The following is a 27950-nucleotide window of genomic DNA, read 5'->3' on the forward strand; positions in this document are numbered from 1 at the left end:
GGCTAATTTAAGAGGTCAGGATGTATGAGAACAAGACAGGATTTATGTGTAACCCCATCTAGAATAGAAAGCACATGTACAGAAAGTAGCTGCAGGCTCCAGGAATAGGTTGTTACTAAATTATTTAAACCCGTCAGGAAAAACAGTTTTGCGTCCACTTTTTCAGAGCAGAAAAAATAAATAAATAAATTATGCACAATGTTCCACCAGCAGGATCTTCAAGATAGTTTTATTTCTAGATACTCCCACTAAAGAATAAGGATATATTGTTCTAATAAATTTGGAGATTCTTGAGTTCTTGTAAATGGACTAAATCATTTTTAAAGAGCTGCAGAGTGCGACTCTGGTCTGAAACAGTCTAAAATTGTGCCGCTGACAGAAAACTTTAGGCTGTTGTGTTGGAGAGAGTTTGAAGTTGTACCAGTCAAGCTTTGCTTGATTCCCTTTGAAAAAAAAAACAAAAAAAAACAAAACTCAAAGCAAGAAACCGATTATTTACAGGTTCTTTGCTGCAAAACTCACGACTTGCCAAAAAAAAATGGAGTTAAGATTATCTATGCATTTCAGCAAATGACTAAACTTTATCCTGTTGTTGGATTGACGCTTATGATACAAAACTGGTGGGAGTTCTTACATTTTGATGCATTTATTGAATATGGAGAAAGTGTGAAAAATGTTTTTCCCGTTTTTTGCCCCTCAACTCTTCAATCGGAGCCAAAGTAAGGTTATCCACAACGAGAGCTGCGTATAGAAATAAAAGCCAGCTAAACCCGTGTAGCCTGCTGGTCTGAACAAAGTTCTGCTCTACTGAGCCACATAAGTATTTTGGCTTTCAAGAATACTGTGTCAGTAAAAACAAGAAAACCAGTTAGAAATGTCTATGAATGAAAAAAATAAAAAAATATCATGTATCAATGACGCTGCAGAGTAATTTTCCATATCTCTCACTGCACACACACACTCAAAGAGGAGGCTGTCTTGTTGGATACTGGCAATCAATGTTGGAAAAATATCTCTGGAAACACTGGAGCCGTGGAAAATCCTTGGATTTATCTGCAGAAATAATCAACTCCACTGTTTACTCATTCTTGTGCTGCCTTTTGGCCATAAAATTACAAAAGGCCAGACTGCAGTGACTGGATGGTATTTTACAGCACAATGTGTTTACATGAGAGGGAGGAGCAGAGCTGCAAAAAACATGTCATAATCAATTTACTGAGAGCCCAAAAGAAAAGAGCTATTGGTAAACAGGAAAGTATACGGGTAGAAAATATCACCAAACAAAAAAAAACATAAAAAAAAAAAAGAGCGATCACTTTAATTTAAGACATTTTAATTCAAAATTACAGAAGGAATGTGCATGTTATTGTGTAAAGCAATCACTGAAAAAAAAAAATATTGTAAAAGGTTATTTAGGACAAAATATGTTATAGAAGGACCAAAAAAGTACAGAAAAAAAGAAATAACTCAGGCAGAATATTCCAGTGGTGTTCTGATGTTCTTACTGTTGAAAGCTTACAATCTAGTGCTGCCTACCTGAACACAGAAAATCATTAACACAGCAGTTATATCGGTTTAATTACAGCAATGAGATATTTTGTGCAGGTGGATATTTCCTGTGTTTCAAGATTAAAAAAATAAAGCACTAGATCCAGACTCAGACATTACTACACCTCTAGTGCTTCACTGGAATCCATTTCATGACCTTTAAGTGCCACGTTCTCCCAAAATAAACAAAGGGAAAAAAAGTAAACATTCATCTTTACAGAACATACCATATAAGTGCTGCACTGACTGACTGGGCTGCAGGTTACACTGAAGGATTTGCATAGGAGGAGAAGCTGTGTTGAGCAGCTGACATCACCTGGCGTGCTTCCTGTCAGGTCTTACACCAAAACATCATGGCAACATGTCTGCTGCAGGCTGCAGAATACAAACAGGAGCGAGGCCAGACATCCGGAGACGACGGCTGCAGTTCAGTGGGAGAACAGACAGACTAACAAGTGAACACAGATACTTGTCTCAGCAGTTTCTGGGCTGTTTTCCAGTGCGCTATACTCTCAGCAGAAAGACCACAAGATCATCATTCATGACAGCCCGGTTGGTATTGTACAGTAATTACAGATGGCAACACACATGTGCACGCAAACACTGAAACTTGCAAGCAAACACACGCACACAGATTTGTACACACAAAACTAAATATAAGCGGATAATTTCACACTCAAGTTCTTCTGGTATACAAAAAACACAGAGGAATGCAAACTACTGAGGCTGCAGTATGTCTGTATGAAACCACACATTGAAAATTATTTTTTGGTTTCAATGTAAATTCACTCCCCATTACAGTTTAGATTATGGTCTACGTTTTTATATGTACAAAAATAACTGTTTGATGCACACCAAGTGAGGTAAATCCTGTCTACAAGATGAACCCAGGTGAAGCGTAATGATCTGGTCCATATGCTCTCTGCAGTGGGAACTACAACTGGACTACACCTGCAAGTGAAATTATGAGACTCGTTGGCACTTCAATAAAACATGTGGACAAAGTATTACAGATGCACAGTATTGCAAAATGTTACAAAGAAGTATGTTTTACCTTGTTGGGGGAAAAAAAAAAAAAAAGTTTTTACTGTTCAGACATCCTGGAAATAAGCCGTAATTTCTGACATGAAATAAAAAGAGGTGATTCAGTCCTGAGGAAGTCTTTGGGAAAGGCCCTTTGATCAAAACTTTAACCTTTAGGTGCATGCTGATGAAAGAAATTGGCAAACGTTCAGAAGCTGATGCTGAGGCGAGAGGTCGGCCCTCTGGTTCTGCCTCTCTCTAACCCAGAGCAGGAAAGAAGTCCTGAAAATAATCCATGCAAGCAAAGGGATCAGGGAAAATAATGCCATGTTGCTGTTGATCCCTGGATTGGATAAGAAACTGTTTTCAATACCAATGTATATATCAAAAAAAAAAAAAAAAAACTTCTGTACTTGGAGGTCCTAATTAGACCGAGAGGGAACAGGGTCCAGTAGCTCCTCCAAGGATTCTGCTCCTTCTAGATTTGGCTCCTCCTTTTCAGACTTCGTCTTCTTTTTGGGGATTTTACTGGATGAAGTTGTGTCTTCCTGCATCAGCTCTTTGGCCAGGATGTTGGTCACTGCTTGACCAGCTCGCCGGTGGTTGGCTGAGAAAGGAAAACAACAAAGTGAGATAAAAACAAAAAACAACTCAATGAATCTGCACTAATTGTGCTGATGCACAATTACATGTAGAAGATGAATTGATATACATAAAACTAAATAAATTAGATTTTCAGTAGATTTTCTCACTGCAGAAATACAAAATGAAATGGGGAAAAAAATAAATAAAAATAAGAAAAGCATTAAAGCGTGTTACCCGGGGTTCCTAAACATTGTTCAGATCGTGTAGGAACCCTGGTACATCGTATTTAGAGATGACTTGAAAGAGCAGGTCAAAAAGACATTTCACAACTCAACTTAATCAAAACAGACGAAAGCCCCATATTGGTTTGTATGAGAAGCGCATTAATGTAATATCTGGAACAACTCAGTGCTATTACTAGATCAAAGTCAATCTGTTGTTGATATAGTGAAGCAAAATAAGGGAATAAAATGGAAGAAGGCAGAAGTGGGAGAAGAGAAAGCAGAGTTGGAGTTGTTGAGAGGAACAAACAGAAATGGTGTATGCAAAATCCAAGAGGTAAGGCAGCGGGTTAAACAGCAGCATGATGCATGCTGTGGGAAGATTAAACATTGAGGGATGAATGAAAATGAGACGAAAATGGCTACAGAGACTTGAGTCAGAGGGGGAATAAGCTGAGAGGAATGACGAGAGCTGACAGAAATAAGACGGAAATTTCATGAAGAGAATAAGTATGACAGATCGGACCCTGAGGACGCCGTCTTTTTATTCATCTACCTGCTTACAGTTATCTCCTTACATAGCAGCAGCCGCCTTATCGCTCCTCTCCTCCGCCTATTCTTTACTCTGCTGCGTAGGAGGACAGCTGTACAGCAGCAGCCATTTTGAGCTATATAGGTCAGTGGAAGATTGCTCTTGTGTGTTTGCTGTTATTTTACACCAGGTGAACATTTAGAGGTCTCCACTCCTCACGCAAACAATGCAAAAACCAAAAAGCAAACATCAGTCCTGTAAGTAAAAATAGGCATGCAAATGAACCGAGGTTTAACAAGCAACACGAGATGCAAGACACACAAAAGAAACTCCACACAGATTTACCGAGCACGTTTCCAGAACTAGCTCCGACAGAGACAAAACCGAGTCTACAGAAAGAAAGAGAGGAGAAACATGTATGGATCCAGAGCTGCAATTTTTAGGCCTGTAATCTTTTTTTTTTTTCATATCAGCTAATGTAGCAACAATCCCCTTCCACCGTTTCCTGTATGAAACAGATCTCTCCCCATCATAAACACTCCCTCTTCTCTCACCCTATTTTTAGCCAATTCAATCCCTTCTTACTCAAAAATGTGCTAATTAGAAATTATGCAAATGACCCAAAAACCATGAGAAACGGCACATGTTGGTGTGGCTGACTTCATGTGTGACGAGCTAGTCCTAACATGTTTAAACCCGTTGAGAAAAAGTTCTTCAAAGGCCGTCAACGCAGCTTCTCTTCTTTCATCCTCCTCCTCCTCTTCCTCTTGAGAGCCGAGGAGGAGAGGAAGAGGAAGCAGCATGGGAAACAGACACATTTAGACAAAAAAAAAACAGAAGTTTAAATAGAAGAAGAGAAATATGATGATTTGAAATATGTTGAAAGTATTTTGGTTATTCTCTCAAGTGCGTTCAGGCTCTGAACATTTAAGAGAATATTGCAATAAGACATACAGTGGGGCAAAAAAGTATTCAGTCAGCCACCAATTGTGCAAGTTCTCCCACTTAAAAAGATGAGAGAGGCCTATAATTTTCATCATAGATGTACCTCAACTATGAGAGACAAAAGGAGAAGAAAAAAATCCAGAAAATCACATTTTCTGATTTTTAAAGAATTTATTTGCAAAATATGGTGGAAAATAAGTATTTGGTCAATAACAAAAGTTAATCTCAATACTTTGCTATATACCCTTTGTTGGCAATGACAGAGATCAAACGTTTTCTGTAAGTCTTCACAAGGTTCTCACACACTGTTGGTGGTATTTTGGCCCATTCCTCCATGCAGATCTTCTCTAGAGCTGTGATGTTCTGGGGCTGTCGCTGGACAACACAGACTTTCAACTCCCTCCACAGATTTTCTATGGGGTTGACATCTGGAGACTGGCTAGGCCACTCCAGGACCTTGAAATGCTTCTTACGAAGCCACTCCTTCGTTACCCGGGTGGTGTGTTTGGGATCATCGTCCTGCTGAAAGACCCAGCCACATTTCACCTTCAATGCCCTTGTTGATGGAAGGAGGTTTTCACTCAAAATGTGACGATACATGGCCCCATTCATTCTTTCCTTTACACGGATCAGTCGTCCTGGTCCCTTTGCAGAAAAACAGCCCTAAAGCATGATGTTTCCACCCCCATGCTTCACAGTAGGCATGGTGTTCTTTGGATGCAACTCAGCTTTCATTCTCCTCCAAACACGACGAGTAGAGTTTTGACCAAAAAGTTCTACTTTGGTTTCATCTGACCACATGATATTCTCCCAGTCATCTTCTGGATCATCCAAATGCTCTCTAGCAAACTTGAGATGGGCCTTGACATGTACCGTCTTAAGCAGGGGGACACGTCTGGCACTGCAGGTTTGAGTCCCTGGCGGCGTAGTGTGTTACTGATGGTAGCCTTTGTTACTTTGGTCCCAGCTCTCTGCAGGTCATTCACTAGGTTCCCCCATGTGGTTCTGGATTTTTGCTCACCGTTCTTGTGATCATTTTGACCCCACGGGGTGTGATCTTGCGTGGAGCCCCAGATCGAGGGAGATTATCAGTGGTCTTGTAAGTGTTCCATTTTCTAATAATTGATCCCACAGTTGATTTCTTTACACCAAGCTGTTTACCTATTGCAGATTCAGTATTCCCAGCTAGGTGCAGGTTTATATAATTTTGTTTCGGGTGTCCTTTGACAGCTCTCTAGTTTTGGCCATGGTGGAGTTTAGAGTGTGACTGTTTGAGGTTGTGGATAGGTGTGTTTTATACTGATAACGAGTTCAAATAGGTGCCATTAATACAGGTAACAAGTGGAGGACAGAGGAGCCTCTTACAGAAGAAGCTACACGGCTGTGAGAGCCTGAAATCTTGCTCGTTTGTAGCTGACCAAATACTTATTTTCCACCATATAGTGCCAATAAATTCTTTAAAAATCAGAAAATGTGATTTTCTGGATTTTTTTTTCTCCTTTTGTCTCTCATAGTTGAGGTACATCTATGATGAAAATTACAGGCCTCTCTCATCTTTTTAAGTGGGAGAACTTGCACAATTGGTGGCTGACTAAATACTTTTTTGCCCCACTGTATAGTTGTAACCTAATGTGGTTCACACTTGCGTAACACAGAGGAGAACAAAAAGACTCCCAGAATACAGCTAGCATTTTAACTGGTTTTAAATTTTAGACATTTCCCAATTTGGACAAAAGAAATCTGGTGAAAACTTAAATTTGTCCTTAAAACTAGAAGCGACTGTGTGTTGCTGTCAGGGTTGAGATAACTTCAAAAGATACGAAAAGGAAAATAACGCTCAATTAAAAAAGGGAAATTAACTCTCATTTTAAATGGTACGTTTCAAATATGTCTCCTAAAAAAAAAGAAAAGTATTTTCTGCACTTTCCTGTGGTTTTACAGCTCAGTCTACTAAGAACTGAGTACAGTCATGTTCCGAACATCAAGATCATGTTTTAACTACATAAATTATAATCTAGTAGGTTTTTCCAGGTTAGGTTATTAAACAGCCTGTAAAAGGAACTATTATAATAGCCATCTAAACCGAGAAGACAAACTATGTCTTTACAAATGTCAAACTTTATTCAATTAGGAAACCAATTATGGGTCTTTCACTATTATAGAACTGCGATACAAAACTCGCTGCAGTATTTCTTCATGCTTTACTAAACACAGTGCATGCAGTTTGAACATGGTCACCAGTTCGGACGTGGACTAAATGATCCATGCGGTTGGCGTGAAGCTGAGTAGATGCACCACATTTGCAGGATCTGTTGGACTGATAAAGGCTGTTGATAGTCTGTTTACTGGTGAATGTTTGCACACTGTAGGGGGCTTTGTGGCACAAAAAGCTAAGTGAAAAAAGTCTGCAACACATTACACTGCAGGAGACGAAGTAATGAGCACCTGATGAGAGATAATGTTCTAGTGTACAACGTGTTGTGATTCCTGCGCTAACCAATAATCTGGATGAGAGATGCTCTGCGGCTATGTTCAGATAGGCAATAGCACTCAAAGTTATCTTTTTGTCCTTCACTTTAAATGATGCTTCCATTACATCTCGTAATCTTTTTACAGCGGTCTAGGGCAACGTTTCCTCAGCATTTCTTAAAGCGCTTTTGAAGTTTTTCTCTCCAGCTATTGGCTCCTTTTTCACTCAAATTCAGTTCAGTTAGTTTCAGAAAGGTTTGTTTTGGTTGTCGAACTGGTTAAATTTGATACCAGAGTCATGCAGAAATAAAACAAAAAACAGACAACTTGTGGGATAAATTGGTGCTGTTTATCTAGTGAACTTACTAAAAGAAAAGAGCTTTACACTGGATCTGTATAAGTAGCAGCCTTTTTTCCACTTTAGTTGAGTCTATCTAAAACAACATTTAACACTGCTTTACAAATTTGTATTTTAGCTTCAACTAGGTAACTCCAACGGAACAAGAAGCTGAAAACATTTTAAAAACCAAACAAAAAGATCAGAATCTTTAAAGGCTTTTTTTATGTCTGTCTTCCCCACTTTTCAGACTTTCAGACACTTTTCTTTATTCCAAGTACATACAAGGCTTTTTTTTAAGAAACCTCTTCTGTCCCCCACTGTTCTATTAATGTCTTAAACGCAAACTTTTCAGACATCTTTGTACTTCAAGAACAAAAACCACTTTAGTAGATTACAGGAAAGTCAAACTTCTCGGAAGTACGAGGGAATAAGATGTGGTTTAAACCTCCGCTCTGTGTTGTGCAGACAGTTTATGGCCCAGAAACACACAAGACAACATAATGATGGTGATGCAGCTAAGATAATGGTGTATCTGCAGATGCGGGCAGAGCTCGTGTTCATTTTACCAGGGACACATACCTCCCTCCTCAGGCTGCTCTGGGTAATACACTGTAGCTGCTCTACAGCTGAGGATTGTGGGAAATAGTGACATCACCTAGCACCACTGCAAGCTGTTGAGGAAACTATTGACGCTAAAACATTAAGCATTTTCTGCCACTGGGGCACATGGTTGCATTTCATTGTGTTTGTGGGTATTGACGCATGTGACGTCACTGCTTTTTCAGCCACAGCTTGATGGACGATCTTGGTCCAGTTGGACTGATCCTGCTTTTACGCGTCTGTTTGGTAGCTGGTGTTTGGGAGCATCTGTGAAAGCATTCCTACAGACGGTGCTCAGACAGCGTGTGCCTCTCTCTATTGTTGCTATTCTTTTTATCTCCTCCTCTCTGTTGTGATTGGTACTTTGTCAGGAAGTCGCCTCTGTCATTGGATGTCGCACTGTGCACTGAGGGTCATGACCCAGCAGATGGGTCTATAGTGTGTTTAGACACAACATTCCTCCACTTAATTGATCCTAAACAGGATTCTTATTCATTCTCATGGAAAACATCCAAGCTTTTCCAGACTCAAATTGAGAAAGTTGAGACTTCTTTGTGTTTAAAGTCTTAGTTAACGTTAGTATTTATATTCTAAAGACTTCTAGAGCACACATTCCTATAATAAAAAATAAAGGGAAGGAATACACAAGGAAGGATATAAGGGTTAGACACAAGGAAGGGATGGAGATAGGACAAGGATGAGACACAAAAAAAGAATGAAGGAGAAGTAGACACCAGAAAAACATAAAAGGAAGACACACAGGCAAATATAATAAATAGAGGCAGGGCATTAGGAAGAAAAGACAAAAGAAAGAGGGAATGGCACAAGGTAGAACAAAAAGACGGAAGGGCATTAGGGAGGAGAAAAAGAAGAAAGAATAGGAGGATAACATTTAGATAATAGAACGTAGAATCCAAATACAAGTATTAATCCATGCGCTTCTCAACTTTTCCCACACTCATCTAGACTTGAATAATGCTGAAAAAGCATAGACATCCTGTCTAAACACAAATCAACTGATTTCTCAGAGCTGCTTTTTAGTCTGAATTCATATATATAAAAAATCAGAAACATTTCAAAACTAAAGATTTGAAGTTGATAGCTTAGACGTTTTGCATACAAAACGTCCATCCTCTTAATGTGCGTTTAGCTTCATTCATTTGCATGTCTTTGTATCGGCATGCGAGCATCTGGCGTGTGTGTTTTATCCTTTTGTGCTTAAGGAAGGAGGGGGTGGCAGACAGACGGAGGGTAGGCAGCTGAGGATCCCGCATGCACATAAACACAGATCAGAGGTACAGGTCAAAGGTGAGTGGGGAGATTGCCTCCGCAGCCTCGTGGCACACCATTCAGTAGAACCTCAGTGACACAATGAGCATGACGACACACTCAATAGGTCCTCGGTGGTCTTTTATTGCTTAGCAGTGGTGCTTGCAGTCACTGCAGCTGTGAGTGGTGGATATAAAGGGGAGAGGAACTCTTCGCATACCGACAGACATTAGAAACAAAATCAGAATGAAAAATATCAGAGTCCAGATTCATAAGTTTAGAGTAAAAATATGTTGCCCTTGTTAGAAAGATGCAAGTCCTCCAACCAATCCAAATGAGGCACAACAGTCAGTCAATATGAGAAACAATTGCATGTTTTTAACAAAATGGTTATTTTTATTGGATTAATTGATATAAGCTATAAACTACAATCAGCTTCTTCAAAATAAATTTTCCAAACACTTTAAAAATATATATAATAATTGTTGTTTTAATAGTTCGGGGTCAGGACATGTTCTTCACAGTGATTAAAATAATCAGGATTTAATCCAGGGGAAAGACAACTCTGCCTGGAAATGACAGCATTATATGGCCAAATATTTATATTAGTCTAATGTTATTATGTGAAGATGTCTGCCTACTTCTTAGAAAAGCTTAAACATTCATTTCTGTAACAGAAACAAAGATGAAAGCGTTGTAAATCCTGGAGCCCATCAGTAATGTCACTTTAGTCCTGGCTACAGAGCTTTGACATTAACTAATTTGCCCCAATTTTGGAAATGTTATCATTTCAAACATGTAAAAAGTGACAAGAATCAATTTTTTAAAAATATCAAACACACAGCTTCACTTCAGGACATCTTAAATAAATACGTATTGGGGTCTTTGGAAACGGTTTGTGTCTCATTTGATGATGCCAAACTCTGCACCACCAAGGATTAAACTAATAATGCTTTTAGCTGCAGGGACAAGCAATTAGATTGCAGCAAAGCCATTAACTGGCTATATTGGCCCAGGGGTGAGATGCATATTATGTGTCACAATAGGAGGGGTTGGAAAGGATGAGTAATCGCATCAAATGAACATGATTCCCTTATGAGCTGTCAAAGTTGAGGATGTCCCAACTTCACAATCATTTCCAAAAGGATTTTAAGTAAACAATCCAGAGTTTTTATATTACCGTAAGTTGTTGAAATCTACAAAATCCACTCACATTCTGCAGAGGAGGCAGTCAAGGCTCCAAAAAAAAAAAAAAGAGAGAAATTGCCAAATATGTGTCAGCAGAGTGAGAATAAAGATAAATCTCCTCCTTCAGCTTCACTAAATAAAGACCTCTGACTCAACTCATCCAGTAAAACTTGCACACACAAAAACAAAATACCGTCCTCTAGTGTTGGCAAAGCGGTTTTCTGGCCTCATGCCTTCCAAACACAACATGGGTAACTAAAAACATGACCTTTAAACATGGCTGAGGATAATATAAACTTCTCACAAAGACTGCAAATAAACCATAACCCAGCTTCAAAAGAGTCAGAAAACTCTCAACTTGGGAAGAGTAAGAAAAAAAAAAAAAAAAAAAGGACAGTGTAGAATAGGAGACATCCCAGATCATCCTCCTATAATAAAGGGAGGAAAACTCGTTTCTTTCTCTCACATAAATGATCAAGTTTTTCCTGTAAAGGAGTGTAAGGTGGCCAAACAGGGTTTTGGGTGACTGAGTGAACCCCAGACTGGGCCCCAGTTTCTTCTTTTTTTTTTACTTCCCGTTCTCTTCTCCCTTCAGTTCGCCCCACACTTTTGTCTCAGTGAATTTGGACGAAATGCAACAGCGCTGTTTATTACTGCAGAGCTTTCGGCACTCAAATATTTCCTAACTGAGGTCAACTCGGAACCACAGCATGAGTTTTACAACTGCTAGAGCCAAGTCAACAACAATATGTAAACACATTTACAGATTAAAATGAAAGCATAAGTAAGAATGAAGTTTAAAAGAATTCAGATCAAAAGAAAACAAAAAAAAAAAAGCAGAGCAGTCTGCCCCTCTGGCTTTGAGCTATCCTGCGCTGTAACAAAGCTTCACATCTGGCTTCTATTGAGGGACGGATTGGGTTGCACACACTCCTCTACAATTTGAGAACACACACTAAACTGCATGTGAATGAACACACACACATACCGTCTCCTTTGCTTACCGTTAAAGGCCGCTGGACATTATCTAACTTGTTCGGTAACACATAACTTGCCTGAAACAACAATCAAGTTAAGTTGTTGTCCAAAGTGTTTTCATTGTTGATTTCACTGACGTGGTTTGACCAGAAGGCCATATTGCTGCACAAATGTACAAATGTTTGGATAATTGCTGAGAGTAAACAGCCAATTTGGCAGAGTAAATCAGCACTATGCCGAGTCTATTTGGGCCTTTCCAGAATTAATTTAACTCTTTCAGAGTTATTTCAACAAGACATTGAGTAGTTTTAACTTTTTCAAGTGTTAAAATTACCCAATGTCTTATTGAAATAATTGAAAGAGTTAAATTACCCGAGAAGGACAAAACAGACTCTGCAGAGCGCTGATTCAACTCTGCAAAATCAACATAGATCTGGTTTAGTTGAATGGCATGTTTTCCTGGCTTTCTCACTTTTAAACAGTGGCTAGGACAAGTTGGTCTATCTCATATTCAGTGGCGGAGCCAGAGGGGGGGCCAGCGGACTGCTCTCTGTTCTTATCAAGACGAGGGTGAGGAGGGAATCTGACATATTAACTCAGTTAAGTTTTTACTGGTTTTGTTTTTAAAACACCATTAACGTAAGCAGTGTAACTATATATTGTATATTTGGCGTTTGTCATCTCGTGTGATTAATTGGAGCGTAACGGTGGAGCATTTATGAGCATTTATTGCCCAGCGCACTGCGCTTGTTTCTGCCTAATGGATCTGCACTTTAATTTCTTTCCTCTCTCAACAGTCAGCTGTTATTCCTCTACTTAAACTACAATAAGTAGATCACATTCTCTTTAGGTTTTCTCTGTGTGCTCCAAACTCATTAAATGTAAACTCATTAGAAGCCCGAGCCACCATCAGGCAAATAATTCTGGTCCGACCCGGACTATTTTTACCTGTCAAAACAGAGCTTCTTAACCAATATGTAACTCATCAACACGCATTTAGACGAAAGACGCATTTAGTTCATTGTCCATGAGAAAAATCTTTTATTTGATTGATTTTAGTTGCCTCTGCGATGAACTCTTTGCGTAAAGTCTATCATGTCTCCATGTACGCCAGTCAAAGGTGTTACTTATAACATGTCAAATGACAGAGGGGCTTAAAAAAATAACCAAATATTCAGTTTGGTTATTTTTTTTAAATTATATATTGACTAGGCCACTTTCGATGATTCTCCTGTAGTCTTCCTCATATATATAATATATATATATATATATAATTATATATATATATATATATGCACACACACATTTTAAATTTTGCCCCCCCAGAGGTAGTCCTGGCCCCCCCAACTTTAAAAGTCTAGCTCTGCCACTGCTCATATTTCTACACAAACACACACAAATACTTCAAGTACATTAATATTTGAGATGTCAATAATTGTAATGCTCACAACAATATATTTTTAAAATTTTGAAATCCCCTTCACTGAATGAATACTTTTAATTAAAGGATGGATTTTCAAAGACCTTTTACTAATGTAGGATGGGATTAATTTTACTTATTGTAAGGAAGGAAGTTTGACTGAAAAATAATTTACAAATGACTACAAAACTCCAAAAGATTAACAAAACCTCACCCCTTAACTTCAAAACAGTAAAGTTTCACCAAATAAGGAAACAATTACTTTCCAATCTGGCATACTAAGCATAACAACAATTTTTAAAAGAAAAAAACTTAACATTTATTACATGTTTAGCTTATGTCTTACTCCCTGATGTCCTTTTATTTAAGTTTCCACTCACATTTCGTTTGATTCTTTCCCTAGTTTTAAATCTCTATTTTCCTATTCTATGACCACAACTTTATCACTGAATTTTTTGCTGTCCACACCAACTCATGGCACCCTCGCTTTACTTTGCTGTTGTGCCAGCATCTGATGCCACTGGCTCCGCTACTACAACCCAAGAATTAAACCAGCCCATGCCGCCTCTGAGGCATGCAACAGAGATGGGGAAGATAAACAAATCTGTTGCTGAGCGTTGACACAAACACACACAGTGAAATTAGGGGAAATAAGCAAATAAGTCTCAGATGCAGCATGTGCCTCTGCCTAGTAGGTCTAAAACACATCTGTTTGAGAGGACAGGAGGCTGAAAGACCACCATGTTTTGTGAGAGTGGGTACCTGCTTGTCGAGGTCCTCGCTTCCTTCTGAAAGCAGCACCTGACTGCAGCGCCTCCAGCAGGCCGTCCATGATACCAGTTTCATCACCCTCTGTAAATAAAAAAAAGAAATCAACACAATGTCAGAAATGCATCAACAAATATTAAGTTATCTTAAGTGGGTGAACATGGAAATGTCCATCTATTCCTCATTCAGAAAAACTACCTAAATCAGAGGGTTAGTATAAATCAGCAGCAGTTTCTGATCACTCATTTTCTTTTCCGATCACAAAAGTTGTTTTTGCTACATTATCTGTGTTGTCATTTTTCTTATTTGCAAACACATACATGGAAAATGGATATATGTTCCCGACATGTGGTTGTTTTCATTAACCCAGATAGGCAGTGACCCAGTTAAGCTTTCACTGCTAAAAGCTACATGGTTCAAGTCTGAGGAAGCAATCTTCTGAAAATATATAAACCCCCAACTAAAAAGACACACCCCATAAAGCCACAAATTCTCCAAAATGCGTGTGTAATTGAGGCCTACATTTTAAATGTGTACCGACTGGCTATAAATCTGGAGTTTGTGGATGTTTGCCTGTGTCATCTGTGATGGTGGGCTCTGTGTTTGTTTACATCCTGATCCTCAGCACAGCCTCTGTGTCTGAGGACCATTACCAGGCAAAGGTGCTTCATACCTTTGTCTGGTTATGGAGTGCCCACTGTGTGTGTATGCATGTGTGTGTGTGCGCTCCATGGGCAGCAGTCGGGGGCAGAGTTTAGCACACAGACAGATGCTTTTACTTATGTCTCTCAGACTCTGAAAAGGGACGAAGGGTTCTGGAAAAGGGGCAGTAGGGCTGAGGGTTAAAGGTTTATACCGTCACCTTCCCAACCCCCAAACACAGAGCACATGCCAAGCTCACACAAACACAGCGTTTAATCCTGCAGTAAGCCATGCACCAGATGGTCTGTGGTGTCGCCTGTCATGTCTGAGAAAGTCTCTCTGCGAGGCTCACTCTCTGAGTCTTGCGTGGTTCACATACACCCCTCAATGTCCAAGAGCTGGAACTGCACCAAAGGAGCAGAAAAAGAAAACAGACTGCAGTTTTCCTCTTCAGGGCGAACACATCTGGCATATTTCCACTTACGCTAATCACATGGTTTGCTTAAAGCAGTCGTGGAGGCACAGAAACACACAAACCTACTTGTGAAAATAAACCGGAGGCACTTCTGAGGTCAAACAGTAAACTGTCTGTTTACTAGATATGCTTTTCTTGGTCTCAGGAAACACCCAAAGAAAACTAAAAAAGATGTAGCGAGCCCATGCTCTCTTGCACTTTGTTTTTCCAGTTACAGCTGACAACATGCAGTATTGGATCCTTTAAACTGACAATATAAAAAAAAAACAATTGAACAACGTTCAACTTGTTAATAATAAAGGTGTAAAGTGTGAAAACTTTCCAGAATTCAGCCACATTGTTGGAGAGATCATGGCAAGTTAGTCAGGATTAATGTAGATAATTATGTTTAAAGGAATTTGTTTTGTGATTAGATGTTGAAAAAAACGCTTCTTAAGTCAATGTGGCCAGAGTTAAAGCATCAAAAACAAGGTGGCTTCTTGTACATGAACAGCAGAGTGCATGAAACGGAGTAGCAGCACTTAGAGCAATTAAGATGGTAAGACGGATTAATTAGTGCAATATCATTAGTGTGAGTTTTTGAAGCTGTCTATCTGGATCAGATCAGCTGAAATCCACACACACACATGTTCCTGTGCAGCAAATACACCCACCCACTTTTCCCTCCTCTCCACCCACACCTAACCTCAGATAGACATTGCACAGTGTCTTTTGTGAAGCAACAGTGCCTCTAGTGGATGTTCACACAGTTGCTAATGAGAATATTAATGACAATTTACTAAATGAAGTAGACTGTAAACAAAGAATATGACATATTGTGAAAAACACGACAGCTGAGACACGGAGACAGGATTTTTATTTTCCTAATGTGCTAAAACAGAATCCCTCTTTCATAGCATCCCAGTGTGAGGCAAGCCAGGCTTATCCCATTTCATCCTCTCATATCTCATGCTTTTCTCCTATCTTCATCTTACCCTCTTTTCAAAGCGACGACAACACAGCCTAATCCGCAGCAAACCATCTGCTGCTGCCCTGCTCTCCTCCATCCCCTCCCCCACACACCCCATTGCTGCTCTGCTCACTCCATGTGTGGAGTGTGAGCACTCCCAGTGGCAGTTCCCATACCAGCACTTGAATTTGTTCAAACCTCACACCCTTTATGAGAACATGCAGCCTCCAATAGCCTTTTGCGGACACCACTGACATCTAGTTGTAAATGTACGGTATAGCAGCCATCAGATCTAATGAGTGCAAACGTCACATTTGAAGTCCAGAGGGAGAATGTGAACCTTTGGGTGTGCCATCAAACTCCTGACAATATTCACCATACTGATCCCCAGGGCCTTCATATATAGTCAAAACACATGATTAGAAAATGTGAGTTTGTGAGGAGCTATAGCCTTCAAAGACTCCTTGAAGAATGAGCCATTCACAGCAGTAACTATCATGTGTTTAAACACGTGCATACTGAGGCATGTAGGAATGAGAAGGCCACAGACAGCAAACACACACTGACCTTTTTTCAGGGTTTTTACAAGCATTTGGGATTTGGCATTTACGCACAGAGACCAAAAAAAGACAGAAGCATTAAGTGAAATCATGAGATAGGGACAGCATGTGAGATAGCAGAGAGGAGGAACAAATAAAAGCAGAGATATCAGCGTGTTAAAGACCAGCTGCTGAAAGGACACTTTGTTGAAATCAATTTTAGTATGAGGGTTAATAAACAAATGCAAAACAAAGAGCAGGTGTGCAGACATCAGACTGATTTGTGTATGGTTGAATTCAAATAGGGGGTGTCGAATGACTCCAGGCTGCACGCCACCTGTATGTAAATGATCCCTCGCTCACATTTGTGCTTATCTTTCAAGTTCTATAAAGTTACTATAATGTGAGCCTCCAGAGGATGACCATGAAATGTAGTCACTATCAGCAACAAATGTTTCAAGTTTTTTCAACATGGATGAAACAATATCCAGAAAAAGTGCCCTTTGAATGACTGGCAGAAAAATAAATAGGAGTCAGAAAAAAAAAAAAGACATGCCAGATGGGACATGGAGGAGAAGGTCAAACTCCATAAAAAAACTTTTGTTAAGCTACAAACACAAAAAGAAACAACTCATATTAACCACCAGAGTTCTTTTTAGCACACGAGCAAAGCAAAACAGAATCAGTCACTAGATGAAATGCACTGAGGCTGTAAAAAGTTTGACCCTGGAAGTGCAGAGTCTCTGGAGAACCCAAATAGAGCCAGAAAGAGGAGGAATGTACTAAAAGTAGGTCACAGGCTGAAAGAGGGGGAAAAGTCTCTGTGCATAAATGTGTGTCTGCAAGGCAGGATTTGAGTGCTAACTCTGTGCATGCAGGGATGAGAGCGGTGGGTTGTATTACATGAGGCAATACGCTAAGAGCATTTTTTTAGCATCAAATAGAAGGCTGGAAATCTGCATTTGCTGATAAAGAGATTTAAGTTGCTTTTTTTTTTTTTAAACCACATTTCTTTCATGAAATAAAATCCCCCAAAACTTTAGAGGCGTGAAACAGGGTCAAGCCAGTACTTGTATCCACCTCTGAGTTCTCACTTTATCTGAAGCTTCATTGTTCGTTGCTTCAAAACAAGTCATCAACATCAGATTAACTCTGGTCTATAAATACGGAAGGCTTCATCATCTACACTCGCACACAAACATTTTACACAGAAGTGTGGACTCTGACTGCCCCCAACTGGAATGTGAGAGAAATACAAATTGAGAGATGTGGATTGTGTGAGTCTGCTTCAGTCACAAACAGGTAAAGACAAAAGACTCTGCAGTCGTGACCTGCGTTGATGTCGGGAAGCTGGCTTCTTTTCAGCTTCTCCTCTTTCTCCTTCTCTGCTTTTTCTCTAGCCAGCTTGGCCTTCCTGATCTTCTCTTCAGCTTCCTTCCTCTTCTGGTTCTCTTTCACCGCTTGCTGTAAGGAGGAAGAAAACAAAAACAGAGAAAATATAATTAAGAGTGCAATTGTAGAAAGAAGTATTTCAAGTTTGTGAATCACCAGTAATGGAGGCATCTGGAGAGGGTGTTAAATGTAAACAAAACTTCAAAAGCAGAGACTGATGGTTACAACCTGTCGCAGGTAAAACAAGTAAAATGTTCCCGAGGCAAATTTACAGAATAAACTGACATGATTGATATCTGGTTTTAATTGCCTGTCATCTATGACATATTTCAAACTCCATTTCTACACACCATCTGTAAAGATGTCAGTATTTAAATTAAAACAACACATTTTTTCCCCCAAGCACACACCTGGAACATGGTTATGAAGTTGTGGAGGTCTCCAAAGAACTCCTCCACTGATATCTTTCTTGGATCAAAGACAAAGTAGTCTCCAAGTTCAGTGTACTGCTTTTCCATATTTTTATGCATCCCATCCAGTTTCTCATACTGTTCTTGAGCGTAGGATACAAAACTGTGAAAACATACAGTTAAGGTACGTAAAACTCACATCACAGTGGGACTCCATAGATGAAAGTGGAATTAGATGTATTCTAAAATTATTGCTAAAAATGTATTATAACATAATTCTTCACAAGCAGAGATGGCAACGTGTTTTTAACTGCTATAGAGGAGGACAAAAAAATCCTCCTCTAGGTGATGCATCGAAATAATACAAAATTTGTTGGGGGGTTTTCTTATAAGAATACTGGTATTATACCAGATAGACAAAGGATATAGACATCTTGTCCGCAAAATGATCATTTTCATTTTGTGCAGGAGGGAAAGTTTCCAGATCTTTCTGTAGGCTTTTGATCTGACGCCCTATTTGCTCCAAATTCTTCTGAATCGTCTCTGCAGAAACTGCATGACAAAAAAATATAAAAAAACGTTAAGACATTAGAAATATTCAATATATGTTACTAACATCAAGTTTTAAGTATTGAAATCATTCTCACACATTTCTGACTATGGATGTATAGCTGAATCATCATTTATAAGTTATATGGCATTTAAAATCTCAAAATATTACATAGAAATTACAGTAAAAAAAAATGCAGCCTCATCCATCTTAAATACACGTCTTGAAGGTAAAACCAGGTGAAGTGGATAGCTAATTGCTTAAACTGGATTAGATTAAAGGCTGAGCGTCCTACTTACCTCTGCTGGCCTTTTCCACATGAATAAGCTCTTCAGGAAATTTCATGACATCAGGATGCTCCTCATTGCAAACATCGGCAAGAAAGTGGAGCAGTGTCTGCTTCAGATCAGCTGACTTGGTGTCGCGCAGCTAATGGAAAACAGAATAGATTTTAAAAAGGATCACATGGAAAAATCAATAACATCAAATGTTTTCTGCTTTCCTAAGTCTGACTATGAGCGTTAAAGTTAACAGGATGTAGACACTGAAACAAGATAAATTACTTAACACACTCTTAAAATTTTAAATATCTACTATTGCTATCAATAAATTGTGTAAAATTATTTGGCTGATAAAATTAGTGCCAAATTAGTGTTAGAGATATGACTAACACTATTCATATCTCCAGAACTTTAGTGCATTGCATATTATGCGATGATCTGATCCCTTCATTATCAAATCTAGAGCTAAATCCAGAGCTGATTAGGATCTAAACATGTTTCTTTGGATGGACTTTGCTGATAAAATAAATAAGAGTCAAAAATTCAGTTGCAAATTCAGTTGCAGTTAGACCTGAATTTCCCCACTTAGGGACAATAAAGGTTATTTCTATTTTCTTTACTTTTATAGATGAAAATGCATCAGAATGGCCTAGTCTAAGTCCAGACTTAAATCCAAATGAGAATTTGTGGCAAGAAATTGAAAATTATGTTTATGTATTTGGCAGACGTCTATTATCTAAAGCAACTTGCAAATGAACATATAACAATTTAGCTAAAACTAAAGCTAACAATAAGCCACATAGAAGAAAACTAGTTAGGCTTGGTTAGAGGTAGCAGGATGATGGTGCAGAAAGAGGGTAAGGAAATATTGGATATGTGTTGTGGGGGAGATGCTTCTCAGTTTAAATTCTCAGTAGGTCATTTCATATGGAAATGTGGCAGAGAAAGCCAAAGCTACTCATGGCTTTAATTGCAGTAAAAGTGGGTTCTGCAAAGCATTGATACAAGTAGCTGAATATAAATTAATTCCACACTTTTCAGTTTTTTGTTGATAAAAAATAATAATTTTACAGTTGGTTTGTGTTGGTTTATGACATCAAAAAGAAAATGCAGTGAGGCTAGTGGGTATAACATAACATGACAAAAAGGAGCATCAGTTTTGCAAAGAAAAAACTATGCATAACAGTCCATTATTCAGGTCATTGTTCAGTATTTCCACATCAAAGTCCTCTTGAGGATAAGTATCCATTTCCCCCCTAAATAACATATCTATTCTTCACCTTGCACAAATAGGATATGGAGAAGCCGAATGCGGCTCCATTTCGAGAGCCGGAATTCATGTAGTTCCCAACTAGAAGGATGATCTGCAGCAGCTTGGCAAATGTGTTGCTATTCCTGAGCTCTTCACAGGCAGCCGTCACAGCCACCACATCTGGCTTGATATTGTTCTGCTGCTCCTCAAACTGCAGCTTGAACTGGATGGCCTGAAGCCGTGGCATCAGTCGCTTCACACTGGACATCTGGAGAAACCAGAGTATGGAGGATTAGAGGGCCCTTCTTGGTGCAGTGGTTGCCAGTATGTGAGTGAGTGAGTGAGTGAGTGAGTATGTGTGTGTGAACACAGATGTGAATTAGTAACAGTCAATCTAAGACAGCTGAACAATACAAGCTTTCTTTGGGGGCATGAGAATATTTTGTGTCCCCGTACACTGGCAGTGCTCAGTCTCAACATTTTAAATCTCGGTTGATGTCAAACCAATGTCCCTGGCATGTTTGGACTCAGTCATCGCATATATATATATATATATATATATATATATATATATATATATATATATATATATATATATATATATATAAATTAAACTAGTAGGTCCAGAACATTTTTTATACTTAAACCAGTTGCCATTTAGGCTGTTCAGAAAAACAAAACAGCTTTGTATAATTCAGCAGACCCCAGTATTCGCGTGGGGGTTAGGGATCACAGCCGCTCTGAATAGCTAAAACCCAGAAATACATGAGACTCCCTCTGAAAACATTTATATCTGCTTATTTTAAGAGTTCAAACACCACATATACCTTTTTATGCAGGAAAATGCACATATCTTGTGTTTCATATTTATTTGCCTTTGTGTGTGATGACAATTTCTTACCACTACTCCAAACTGTTCAGACTCAGCCAGATCGTCGTATTCATCCTTCATCTCCCCAAGAACACTTAGCTGCTCAGGACCCGGAAGCTGTTTTATCAGGTTCTATGTGATACAGAGACCAAAACGGAAGATTAAATTAATGTATGCCTGAAGTTACTACTTTACCAATGCATGTCTGACTATTTATAAAATAGACTGAGACATGGAGAAAATAGAAAATGTATTAAATGAATAAATATGCAGAGTTTAGACTCCTATATAACTCCTACATGTAATTTTTAAAAGACAAGGTAACTTTTTTATTGGGTGCAAATAGGCCTGTCGCGATAAACGATAAATCAATTAATCGCACAATAAATTAAACCTATCGACCTCATTTTAATTATCGGCTTTATCGTCTCCTCCTGCCTTTTTTCTTTCTGTTGATGACACTGACTGAAAAAAGGCTCAGCTACGGTGCTCTCCACTGACCCTCCCTTCCTCATTTCCTCGGTGTAATGTCCAGCTCACACTACACGAGTTGTCGGCCGACTGTCGGCCCATTTTCAAAACCTGAGAGAACACACATTAGCCGACAGAAATCCTAGGTATAACTGTTCAATCGGGTTCGATTGTGCCGTGTGGTGTCCAGCCACATGGGCACAAAATAATGGCTACAAGTTTAGTTAACTAATTTTAAAATCAGGCATTAATCAATGCTTTACTAGAATCTACCTGTGATGCATGTGGCTAGAGACAGCGTAAAGTCCTGACTGAATGAAAATCATTATAACCTATTTATTTCACGTTAACGAAGAACAGCTGAAAAGTTACCGGGTTTATCAACTGTGGTAGTAATTTGGCTCCAACTCCTCTCCTTGTCATTTCTATATTCTTTGCACGAAACGTTGATTAAATATTAATTTTGTTAGCACATATAATCTCCGATGCCCGCTGGACTTCGGGTTGCGCCGTGTCAGCTGTTTGGGATTCCCCTCCGTAATTTCCCCTCAGAAAGCACGGAGGAGAATCTGCGCTTTCCGATTGGCTACCTGTCACATTCAGCGTTAAGCTCCCAGTCGGGGAAAACCCCTGATTTAGATCGGAGCGGCCACGACGATCTACCGTAACACACCACACACTGCAGGATGATCGGTTACGAAATCACCAGCGAAAATCTTAGATCGGCCAACGATCTAAGATTGTCATAAGGAGAAAATAGGAGCAAAAAATTGTGTAGTACAAACTACTGCATTAGGGAGACGGCTGTGCCCATCTTGTCCATTTAAATCTAGTGATTACCGAAGGGGAATATAGTACACAGACTTCATAATCTGCACTCTTTTGGTTGAATGCAGTATTTATTTCACTTTGGCTTTATGTTGTTTAGTTTTTATTCAAGTACGTTTTTTGTTAATGGAGACTGAGAATCCATTTTATTTTTGTTTTTGGTTGTTTTGTTTATTTAGTTTATCAGTTCCAGTGTTATGTGGATGGTTGAATTCACTTAACACTGACAGAGGACTCATTCTGACAAAGAGTCCTCTGTCAGAATGCATCTATGGCAGGAAATCGCATGAATTATTAGTCATTTCCATTAAATCAGTGTCAAAAGGTCTTGAAACAATGTTATCGTTTATCACAATAATTCTTTAGACAATTAATCGTCCAGAAAAATTTGTTATCGTGACAGGCCTAGGTGCAAATATAAAATAAAATAGCATCTAGCTGAAGAACCTACAGAGAGATGTAGCTTCCCGCTTTTTGTTTTGACTAAGAGGGAAAGTTGCATAAAAAATGGAAACCTAAACATAGCCTTTGACCTCTTTAGTAGACAAATCTTGGTACCTGAACCAAGGACTCTGTGAGAATCTTCTCATTGACTTGTAAGATTGCATTCTTGATCTCCTCGTAAGGAAGACGGAACGACCCCAGAAAAATCGCTACGCGAAGAAGACACAAAGAAAAACATTACCTCATGAACAAAAACAAAAGAAAGTACTTCTAGATTATTGTTTTTTTTTTCTGTAAAAGTGACTTACAGAGATTCTGTGAGGATTTCGAATCAAGAACCTTTAGCTCCTTCACCTTCTTCTTCTGTGTCTGTTTTTCCTGTCCACCATCCTGGTCTTTTTTAACTGGAGACAAGAAAAGAAAAGAAGAGGATATTCAAACCTTCTTGTTCATATAAGGCGACTCTGGGGCTTAAATAGGTGTACAATAAGTATTGCTAAAGAATAAAAGCTGCTAGACTAATATGCATCACAATGCCTGTGTGATGCATATTAAAAGCGACAGCGTTGGTACGGCCTTTGCCGTTTTTACTCTCATCCAACTGTATGATGTCACTGAGGTGTTGGATTTTTTTTTAGCTGCCCCAGGTAATACCAAACTAACATGAAATGGCTTAAAAATGTGGGTAACGTCTCCGTTGAGCTTGGGCTTTTTAAACGTGGCCAGACATCTGCTTACTGTGGGGCATTCAGAGATTGCATTAAACTTATGCATCTGCACACACACAAACACAGAGAAGAGACACTTTAGATTAACTGGTTCTGACAAGGTCAGAGTTGTGACTGTAAGGATGTGTCAGTGTGGGGGTGGATATGAACTGGATGAGAATTAGGAGTGAAAGATGAACAATCACGTGGGCTTTGGTCACATAACAGCTTGCTGTTTCCAGGCACATTGGGTCTAAGGTCAGCAGAGTTCTGGATGTCACAGCTGTCCTGCTGTTCCTGTCAGGAAATATCTAATCAATCACTGCTTATTAATTTATGATCACAGAATTGACAGCGCCTCAAAAGTTGGAGGACTCGAAGTAAAAACTATTAAGCCGTCCATGCTTTTCTGTACCAATTTTGATTTCTGTGATGATAAAAAATGGCTGATCTCACATCTAAGTTTTGGTTTATCCCTAAGTGAGTAGATAAGAGCGGCTTTATGGGGAATTCTGCCACCACACACTACATTTTAAGCGTGAAGGCCAGAATGTAAATGCTAGATGAGGACACAATTTAGATTCAAATTGAATATCAATGACGTGATTTAAAACCATCTCATGCTGGGACTGAATTCAGGCCAGAATGTTTAGGTGGTTAAATGTTGTCCTGTACATTCTCCGTTTTAAGCTCTTTAAACTGACCTTAGAAGTAGTTCTTGCTAATTGAGAACTTCCAGTGCACTGCTGGTCAGGATGACTCTATAGCTATCCTTGATGGTGCTTCTACACCATAATGTAAAGTACCACTAAAGCAAAGTATTGCAACGTGTACAAAAAAAGACAAGAAATCAAACAGACAAATCTATTTTCACCTGTTATTAGCAACATAAGACCCAACCTGCTTTTTGCACAGCCTGTATGCATTAATTTCTTTTATTATCATGGTGCACAGTTTATTGAAGAGGCCTGATTCAGACAGTGGAAGTGTCAGCAGTCACCACACAGTCACATAATTGCCACAGGATAACAACTCTATTCATCCACTGATCCAACCACAAGTCCGGTCAAAGAGTCCTCTGTCAGAATGAGAGACAGCAGTCAGTTCAACAGTCTGTGAACTGCTAATGGTCCTAATGAGGACACCATGTCCTCATTTAGACACACACACACACACACACACACACACACACACACACACACACACACACACACACACACACACACACACACACACACACACACACACACACACACACACACACACACACGCACGCACGCACACGCACACACACACGCACACAGTAGAGTGTGTCACTGGGTTTAAGATCATTTGCCTCAGCAGTAGCTTCCACTTTATGAAACTCATCTCAGAGATAACAAGAACCTTTCAACAACAAACAATTTTCACTGTTTTAGTATATTTGGGATTATGAAAACAGCCACCTGTGTGCATGGTTACCATATAAAGCACTATTGTGTATCCAATACTTCTCACAATCCCTGCAGGAAACTAAGACAGGAAGGTAGCCAATATAGACACAGGATAGGAAAATCCACACATCATTGAGGAAATAACATCTTTGCACAAACACGTAACCACATCAAGCCACAGCTGAACATTTTACAGGAAGAGGAGAGATGAGATTTTTAAAAAAATCTATGTCTCTAAACCAATTTTCACTTCTGCAAGACACAAAATTGGAGAAAAAGTATTTCTACAAACAGTAGTAGGGAAATTTACATCATTTAACAGTAACCATGTTTCAGCAAATCTGTAGTAAAAGTAAAAACTACAGCTAGGCCTTTCGCAACAAGCAATGATGTATTAAAACAGGCTCAACAATTTCCAATTCCATGACTTATCCGTTTTCTCCCTCTTTCTACCAAAATTGGATGACAAAAAGTTTTCAATTTGATTCATTGGTGTAAATTAGCATTATTTTTGAAGGACAATTTTGTTTACGAAGACTTCATAATTTTTTTTCTTTTATTTATTTATTTTGAATATTTAAAAAATGTCTTTCAGTTCCAGTGTTAAATGTTCATCAGAATTTGACGTTTATTAATCTTTGAGAATGTGTTCTGACATTATTATGCCATTTTTTACATGAAAATACTCTCAAAACAGCAATATTATCAATATTATACTCCATTGCAATAACTTCTGGGACAATTTATCATCCAGCAAAATTTATTAGTGTGACAGGCCTAACTATACAGCACGAACTTAGGATAGAACAAAATCCCTCTGAGCAGGACTGGTGACCCAGTGGAAGCATCATGTCAGTGGGTCAGTGTGTGTGACTCAGAGAGAGACAGAACTGAAGCATATGTGTGTATGTATAGAGCTAAAGCTCGGGCTGCGCTTTAGCCAATAGAATCAGCTTGAGCTGTGTTGACATCATAGCTGATTCATAAAATGGGGTCTGGTGTGCAGACTGTAAAATGGCTGCTCCTTGGTGTCTACATGTACAAGGGCTTTTCATTTATGAGCCGATGGCACCTCTGGCGGCGACTACAGAGCACTGCATCCTGTTACACTTAGTCATAGTGGGGGAGGAAAGAAAGATGATGGAGGCAGAACACATGTCTGACCAGACGCACACACACACACACAAACATTTCCAGCACAAAACAACTGTGGAGTGCTAAAAACACATGACAGAAGTGTTTTTATAGCCTGTATTGTTTATAGTCAACGAAAAACAAGGTTTTATTGTAAAAACAAACCAACTTTGCTTTAACAGGCGGACACACAATCCTCCCTTCCTGGAACACCCCCACCTTCTTCTCCCCTCGACAGCTGCTTGGCACCGTGTGTCTGTGTGTGTGCGTCTGCGTGTGTGTGTGTGAACGCACACTGGCAGGGGCTGTGTGTGTGTGTCATGGTAGAAATTCTTCCATTGCTGACATCTGCTTTTAATTATGTGGAGAGACCAAAAAAATGCAGAAAGTTGGAAGAAGACAGGAAAAGGAGAGGGGGGAAGGTTCAGCAGAATCACGAGGAGCCAAGTCATGATGGGGATTTTGTCAATACGTAACAAACTGTGTCAGTGTTTGTGTGTCCGTCTGCACAAAGAGGAGTCTGTTTATCAGTTAGTGAGCTTAGAGAGTGTGTCCTTCACCCCATTTCAGCTAGCTTTCCATTCTCATTCCCTCGCTCCTTAAAAGGACAAAAATGTGGAGTGGAGAGAGTGATGTGTAGCCAGGCTTAGTTGAAACATAAAAGAAAAAGAAATATAGAAAGAAAAGGAGGGATAGAAAGAGAGAAACAAAGAAATTAAAAAGAACATAAAACTCTTTCATATCTGGCCAAGCTGAACCTAAAGCATCCACTCAAATGAAGTTTCATCCCTCTTTCATAAAGCAAAACCTTTTCTACTCACAATGACTTTTTCAGCCTTTTCATGTAGCCTATTCATCCTCTCATCACCACTCCCTGTTTGTAAACCCAGTGGTTTATTTTTATCCCACTAAAAGCTTACAGATGATGTGTTTCATTGTATATTTGTAGCATCAAGAGTTTTCCATGGGCCCCCTTGTGGCACGATGGAAGAAAACCCTCATATTAACTTTATATAATACCAAACTAACTTTTTCCATTCTGCATTCCAGGTCTGGAAGCTGTCTAAACAGAAACTGAGAAGAGGGAGTTGAGTTTAAACATCAATATTCCTGAGCTGAAAAGTTCTTTTGGAAAAAAAAAAAAGCTTCTGAATGTGATCCAGAGAAAGAAAAACACGCATACATACACAGAGCCTGTGCCAAATCTTTGGTATTTCATGGAAATTTATAAAGAACTTCACATGGTTGTGGTTTAGAAGTGTAAATCTATTAAAACTGAGAAGAAAGACAAAGAAGAAACATAAAAAAATTAGGGAAAAAGCTGCTCTTTGTGTCAACTGTGGCAGACAGAGAGACAGCTGTTCCTCTGGTCCCTTTAAACTTTAAACTTCCATTCTGTCACTCTATATAGAAGTGTTGGTGTTGCGACATAAGAGTTTGACAGGAGAAGAATAAAGGAGTTTCCAGGGTAACCTCAAGGCTGAAAGAGCCCCTTCATCCTGTTTTTCCACTGTGAAAGGAAATGAGGAGAAAAGATTCCCGACAGTGTGTGCGTGCGTGCATGTGACTACGGGCACGCCATTGTGTGAAAAGCACCAGATGGCAGGGTGGGGCAGTGGGGAGGGGGACTGGGCAGGATGTGGGAGGGCCAGGACGCAGGGGGACGGCATATGGGAGGGGCTAGGA

General features: G+C 39.3%; 1 protein-coding gene across 1 annotated transcript; it reads right to left on the reverse strand.

Annotated features, from left to right (window-relative positions):
• Positions 1-1316: 1316 nt before the first annotated feature.
• Positions 1317-23404, reverse strand: LOC145553059 (protein diaphanous homolog 1-like). Its single transcript, XM_081611497.1, has 10 exons — positions 23299-23404; positions 23105-23199; positions 21278-21379; positions 20405-20644; positions 19143-19272; positions 18720-18845; positions 18294-18457; positions 17823-17955; positions 13881-13970; positions 1317-3178 (listed from the first exon to the last, which is right to left on the reverse strand). Exons 3-10 carry the CDS (start codon positions 21326-21328, stop codon positions 2994-2996), a joined length of 1119 nt encoding a protein of 372 aa, XP_081467623.1. The 5' UTR covers positions 21329-21379; positions 23105-23199; positions 23299-23404; the 3' UTR covers positions 1317-2993.
• Positions 23405-27950: the final 4546 nt, after the last annotated feature.

This window comes from Poecilia reticulata, chromosome 10 (assembly GCF_904066995.2).
Source record: "Poecilia reticulata chromosome 10, P_reticulata-male-v2, whole genome shotgun sequence".
Classification (NCBI taxonomy): Eukaryota; Metazoa; Chordata; class Actinopteri; order Cyprinodontiformes; family Poeciliidae; genus Poecilia; species Poecilia reticulata.